Here is a 7039-nt window from a genome sequence, read left to right on the forward strand (position 1 = left end):
TCAATACCACATATATTCATAGTAATAAATAGTACATGGTAGAGATACATGAACTGACTCCAACAATTACAAAATAAAGTCTAAAAGATAGTAACAAATCTTCGAGGTCTTCAATTTCTTTCTTCTTCCAGAACACAATCTTGTACTCTTCTGAAGACAGCCAAAAATAGATAACGAACCATAGACCTGTAGATACCGACGAAAGTTCTCCCATAATTTTTTGAGCCGCAATGCCAAGGCTGCGTGCACGCACGCAACCATTAAAGCAGTCATACAACATCGGCAAGAGTACCAACACCAGTATATCAGGGAATAATAACCAACTAGCTTCGTCGTCGTCGATGGAGAGCCGAGAGTACGAATCACCATTGTCGAGGATGTAGCAGCCGGGACAAAAACCGCGAGGATAAACTTCCTCGCAGCAACAACGACAAAAGATCCAAAATCGATCTGGTGAAGCAAGATCCGAAGACCCATACCTAGAAAATTGTGATTGTTCAACACCACCATTGACGCCGGGAAGAAGATCTCGTCGCCGAACGAAAGGCCGAAGATCACTTATTACAGACGATGCCATCTCCATTGAGGGGAAACCAACAAGAAGGGGGCTACCAAAATCCTAACATAATCTAATGAAAACAATACTTTTATTCGAAACTCCACGCATAGATCGGGTTCCCCACTCCTCCTGACGTCGGCGAAGCCGACCGGAGGAGGGGGAACCAATCTATGGAGAAGGATGAACTGGAGGCGGCTAGGGTTAGGACGGCGGCTGAGAGGAGAGACTACGGGAGGAAAAGAATCCCCTAATGGAGGGTTTTCCTTGATCCCGCTGGCAAGGTAATCTTACTTCGATAGAGACTAGCTTATTTGATTGAAACTTCGCTCAGTAATGCTCCTATTAACATAATCTCGTTTTTTCTTATACCAAAACGGGTTTTGAAAATATTTGACTTCTCTAGGGTCCGTATGCTTTGGCAAGAAAAGCAAAATGTGCAGAAGTACCATTTAGTTAAATGAGTTGACGTTTGTCTAGTCTGTGTAGATCAATTTGCATCTCCTGGAAGCTTGTTATAGTAGATCATAGTCTGTTTATCTGATTTTTATGAGCTTTCTGCATGTACTTGTCTAGCTTAAGTTTGTCTAGTTACCTGGCTATGTTTTTCAGATTTTTAGTATGATCTCAAAGTTATGGAAGTAGCAGAGGTTGTTCTGCTTCTTTGCAAAGGCTGGTTCGTTTTAGTTTTGTATAACTGACTCTGGCTTCTTCAATGAAACTTGGAGCCCTTGGGGCTTCTCTTCTCTTTTTTTTTTGGGTGCAGTCAACTAATCACGCCTTGGTTATCAGTACTTCCAACTAACTGGGCAGCGCACGCAAAATGCGCTATGCTGTGATTGCCCCAGCAAACCAAGCACACGGATCATGTGTCAACCAAATCAAAATAGTGATGATAGAATCACACCTATTAATTTCACTCACCAGTAATGCATGTGAAGCCCGATATACAACAATCTACAGTACCTAGCTAGCTCGCTATAATCCCGTATCTGTTTTTTTTTCTTAGCATGTACACCTACTTGACTATTTGTTTTGTTTCTTTAAGCATCGAGTCGATGCGCCCGTCCTTGTTGTACGCATCCACAATCTTCTTGGCGTAGGATGGCATGTGCTGCTCCGCTCTGCAATGTAGGTATCATATATAAGTCTGTCAGTTCATTCACACATCATTCCTAACATGTACTCGTACTGATTAACTAAAGAAAAATCCGGGGATCAAACGACCGGTCCGTAGTCATAGGAAATGAATGTTCAAGCACCATCATTCTACGGCATGGAGGCGGGATCAGGAGTGAAGGAAGGGGTGTGTATTACCTTGCGCTTCCCCATGCTCGCTTCACATACAGGTAGTTCCTTATAGTGTGGTAATCAAGGGAGTAGCGACCAAATTCCAGCCCCTTGGGTCCAATCTGCACAAACGCAACCACATTAGGCGCTAACCATGCTATTCAACCCACCTCAATATCCACAATGTAGCATTTCATCACTAACCAGGTTTAGCAGGAAGGCAATGATGTTGCCCACAAATCTTGGAGCTGGGTCAGCAGGGCCTTTCCCTGAAAAGTACCACTCCCAGTGAATCACATTTTAGAGCCAAGCAATACTTAGTAGCTGCAGTCAAAGGAACACCATACAGCGATAATTCATACATACCCATTTTCGCTGCATCATCAGCTTTCACTGTCTCCATCACAAACGGTTGTCTAGCTCCCTGAGAGAGAACAATTCACACTATAACCCTATAATGAATGCACTAATCCTAACTCCGCAGTTTAGAAAATTACAAAGTGCAAATTTTATGTATGGATGTGAATGCATACACTGCTAACTGTCGGTGTGCTTTCCAAAAGGCCCTCTACCAGGCTGAGCATCTCCCTTCCACGGTCATTCCTTGTAATCAGGAAAACAAATATAAATCCAACATTAATAATTCGACTGCTCACTAACAACAGGTGAATTTCGCTGGTTCAGTTTAGTTACCTAACCGTGATATACTGAGGATGTTGAGTCATGGAAACCCCGGCATATTTAGGTACTCCCATATAGCCCACCACCAAGTCCTGCACTCTTGCAACAAACCCTTTTAGCTACAGTCTGCTTCGGCATACAAGCGAACAAACCGTTGGAGTAGAAACACAGAAGAAAAAAGAGAAACAATTGTATAAGGATAATAAATCATCTGCAACAGGGATTAGTTACTGTTTTCAAACCAGATACTATATAGTTATGCACATGAGCAGAAGGAACACAGAATTCTATTGTAGCCAGAAACTACATGACTCAATCCTCAAAAGATGACTAAACTCCAACTTAAGTATCTAACTACCTATTTGAAATGAATCCGAAAAGAGCACATATTCAAATTAAATAAAAAGGAGAGGAACCTCACCGCCAAGCCATTTGTGTAGTCAAAGCAGCTGCAGGATGACAGAAGTAAAACCATTAGCTCAATATTAGGGAATGATGCCTACATATTTTTTAGATGTCCCAAGCAAGTTATACAGTGGGCGTAGCATACCTGTAGCATGATGGTGCAATAACATCAACCAGGTCGTTTGCTGGCAGGCAAAAATATGGGACCTGCTTTAAATTAGGCAATGAACAAACAAACTTGGCATACTCAATGCTGTAGAGTAACAGACAGGCAGGTAATTTACCTCTTCTATATGCCCGTCCAGATGCTTTAAGTGAACCTGCATATACTCATGGTTATCGAAATTGGCAAAGCAGCAAAATCATAACTCCTGTTTGTCAGTACATCCTAAAATGGCTGTTCAACTGTTGATTCCTAGAAGTAAATGATTCTGTTTCAAATTAAGTATCACCTTGTAGTCCTGCATAAATTCGTAATGTAGAACAGTTTCTGGTTCAGTACTGGCAGCCTTCAAAAATTTATCAAGTCCTTCACGAGTACCATTGTCCACTGAGAATATTTACTAGTGTAAGACAAAAGCTCATATATATCTTCCATGCAGAACAGCACTTAAAAAAATAAAGATTGACTGATTTGAAGATCCATCAGTACTTACCACAGTTTGTGCCAAGCACATAAAGCTTGTCCAAGCCAAGGTACTTCTCTACAGATCTCAAAGCTGTATTTCAAAGAGTAGAATGGTAAGAAATTGTCAGATATGGTAAACCACCATGGTAGAAATAGAAAAGGTTTTGCGTAAAACGTTAATACCTTGCACTTGGCAACCGACGCCACAAAAAAGAAGACGCTTTACACCAGCTGCCTGTCAAAGAAATTCACGAAACCCAGGTTTAAGAATAGTGATAAAAAACAGGACGTATGACACAACAATCAAGACATCATAGAATTATCTTTGGAGATAGCACCGAAAGTGGGCTTTTGTTCTGCTTTTGGAGACACAACTGGAAAGGGCTTACAAAGCAGTTCAGCTTAATGATCAAAGAGCCTATGTTCTTTACTTCAAATATCTGCCATCATGATTCATGACTCATGACCCATTTTTTGCTTCCATAGGTTGAGATACAGTAGCTAGCGGCAAAAGCAAAGTATATAAACATGAAGAAAAGATAGATTTACCTCTACTAAGGCGAGTGTATCCAAATTTGGTGATAATGTTGGCTTGACCCCTTTGGCTGCAATCACTTCTTCTGGAGTCCTAGCAAAGCACTTGAATATTACTTCCATTTTATCAAGAATGGGTAGCATAAAGCATGAGTTTTGTCATCAAAATGAAACAATCAAACACTTGTTTTTCCAATGCAAGTTCGCTCGTTCTATATGGTCAATCATCCAAGTAGCTTCTAGCTTGTATCCACCACGTAGCGGAGCAAACATTTTTGGCAACTAGCTACATGAAATTGATATCAAGTATAGAAATGCCATAATATGATCACTTTGGCTATGTAAAAATGACAGGGTTTTTAAGGGCGAAAATTTATCTCTTATACGAGTTTGCTCCGTTTATGGACGTCTCTACAACATGTGAAGAATCAAGACCTATTTATGGAGGTGTCTACACGGTTGGAGAACATGGCGAGGGATATTTTTATCCCACATGGGTGGCAGCGTGATCTACCGATTGGGCCTCCTGCATCACCTTAGGCGTGCTATGATAGCTTCTTGAGCTTTGTATCGCCTTGGTTTTTATTTTTTAGGCCAGGTGTAAACTTTTATGAGCTGTATCTTCGCGATACTAACTTTCGAGCAATAAAGCGTCATTTATCGAAAAAAATGAAAGATGAACCGACAGACCAATAACAAGGTTCTTGTCATCATGAAGAACAAATGGCTAGACCATGACCAAGGCTTTTAGCTCACACACAAGCAAAAAAATTACTGAAAGTGCAGATGTATATCTATTGACTAATCAGAAGTGCAACACCAGACAAGTGATATAGTGTCAAATATCTTAAACTGACAAATAATCAATCTCTTGATACCTGGCTAAAACAGGCCTCGGAGCAAACCTATCGTCTGGATCACTGCAGGTAATAAATAAACAACACATTAGTAAAGTCCGTGAGTTATTGTCTTGCAGTAGAAAGATAAAAATGTGGTATCCGATTCTTGTCTGGGTGCCTTTGTACACAAACCACTGCATCAACCATATCTGCTTTTAGCATCTCGACCGCGATTGTTGTGACTATTCCTGTCCATTGAGCTCCTACATGTAGTTGAGGCACATGTGAGTCCTGACATATATATGCAGGTAAATTAATTTGACAAGAGGTAACTGCACGTAGTGGGATGAAATGAAGAAGGTAGGTAAATGATACCTGGAACAGGTTCTGTCTTCCTGGCATACAGGAGCTGGTCATACACCCCGAAGTACATTTCGTCCATGCTGTCCTTCCTGCCCCGCCCATGGACTATCGGTTCCAAATCCTACACAAAGGCGGTAACCATGTTCTCAACGTAAGCTCTCCATGAATGGCACACACGTTCATAGCAATAGCGATAGCAATGTGGAGAAAGATGGAGGTGATTACCTCGACGCGGGACATGCCGTCCCCGAGGAAGGCGCAGGCGTCTTTGACATGGGCGATGTAGTACGTGTCGCAGAGGCCGCAGCGGCTGCACTGGTCCTTGGCCGGGTAGACGCCTCCGGGAGTGATGGGCTTGGATTTCTCCCTCCAGTCCTCCCTCACCGCCTTCCGCTTCCCACTTCCCTTTCCCCCTAATCAATTCAACTCGATTCAGTTCATCGAGCTAGCTAGGAAGTGAACTGAAGGTGCGTGGTAACCTGATGCGGAGGACGAGCACCGCGGGGTGAATGAGAAGCAGGGTTTAGGGGAGGTGTAGGAGAAGCAACGCGCGGCCATGGCCATCGTGCAGAGTCGGAGCAGGCAGGAAGGCACACAGCGCTTGAGAGGCAGGAGCCGCTCGTGGACGACGATAAGATTGTTTGGACTCGCCCATGTTTGCACGCGACGCAGACGTTGAGAGGAGATTGGTCGGCCCAACTACACTCAACGGCCTCTTGTCAATAACCTGGTTAATTGACTTATTTCCATTCGACTAAATGAAAAACTTGGTTCATTTCATTAAGAAAAGTAACCTAGTAACAGAACAAATACTTCCTCTCCCTATGTTCACTAATATAAGAAGTTTAGCTTCCTACATTTCTAAACGGAGTATATAAAATGTAAAGGAATGCAAATAATTGTGAGAAGAATGGAATTCTTTTTTTTCCCTGAATGGCACATATTCAGTGTAGCGCTTGCTACCCAGTGCTCTTACTTATGGCACCTTTTGTGTTTTTTTATTTTTGTATGGATAATGGATGGGGCAAATTGCTCACGTAAGTCACTCTCAATGTTGCCACGATGCTTTCGCTTTAAAAATTAACATGCTGAAAGATAGCATATAAACATTGCATAGAATTTTCAATATAGGGTCCAGTATTTTCAAAGATCTTTTCAGTGCAAATATCATGGAAAATTGTTCGTAAGTCAAAAGCCCCCCTCCCTGCCCAGCACGCACATATGTTGTCAGAATCGTGATTCTGAATCGAATCGGAACCTCTATGGTAGGATCGTAAACCGTAGAATCTTAACTTTTAGAACCGTAAAATCTTATATTCTACTTAGCAGGATCGTTGAATTGTTCCTCTCAATTTGGGGCATGAAGTCGTAGAATCGTATAATGCAATCATGATTCTGACAACTAATTGTGTGTTCTCACGCAGGCTCGCCACACACTAACAAGCGGGGAGGCCTCATGCGGTGACCTTCATAGGCATTTGAGGTTAGTAGAAGTTTTCTCTTTCAGATGTGCCTAGGAAAAGTGCTCCCTTTTCACACGTGATGTGGAGGGTGCATGGGCTCACTGTTGTTCCCTTTCAAAAGTGCTCCCCTGTTTTTTCTATCCAAAGAGAAAAAACATGTGTTGCATCCCTTCGCTATAGGGGAAACTAACGGTGACGCTCCGGTGCTAGCATACATACACATCTCGCACATAGGAGCTCGCGAGTGATGGCGACACTCCGGTTCTACATGAGTACATGA

General features: G+C 42.3%; 1 protein-coding gene across 1 annotated transcript; it reads right to left on the reverse strand.

Moving 5' to 3' along the window:
• Positions 1-1426: 1426 nt before the first annotated feature.
• LOC124665194 (7-hydroxymethyl chlorophyll a reductase, chloroplastic-like) lies at positions 1427-5937 on the reverse strand. The gene is made up of 18 exons (XM_047202646.1): positions 5776-5937; positions 5522-5709; positions 5309-5417; positions 5112-5196; positions 4973-5014; positions 4110-4188; positions 3744-3795; positions 3589-3651; positions 3385-3482; positions 3217-3252; positions 3078-3139; positions 2949-2976; positions 2540-2619; positions 2380-2449; positions 2213-2270; positions 2051-2115; positions 1874-1968; positions 1427-1680 (listed from the first exon to the last, which is right to left on the reverse strand). Exons 1-18 carry the CDS (start codon positions 5858-5860, stop codon positions 1575-1577), a joined length of 1401 nt encoding a protein of 466 aa, XP_047058602.1. The 5' UTR covers positions 5861-5937; the 3' UTR covers positions 1427-1574.
• Positions 5938-7039: the final 1102 nt, after the last annotated feature.

This window comes from Lolium rigidum, chromosome 1 (genome assembly GCF_022539505.1).
Source record: "Lolium rigidum isolate FL_2022 chromosome 1, APGP_CSIRO_Lrig_0.1, whole genome shotgun sequence".
Classification (NCBI taxonomy): domain Eukaryota; kingdom Viridiplantae; phylum Streptophyta; class Magnoliopsida; order Poales; family Poaceae; genus Lolium; species Lolium rigidum.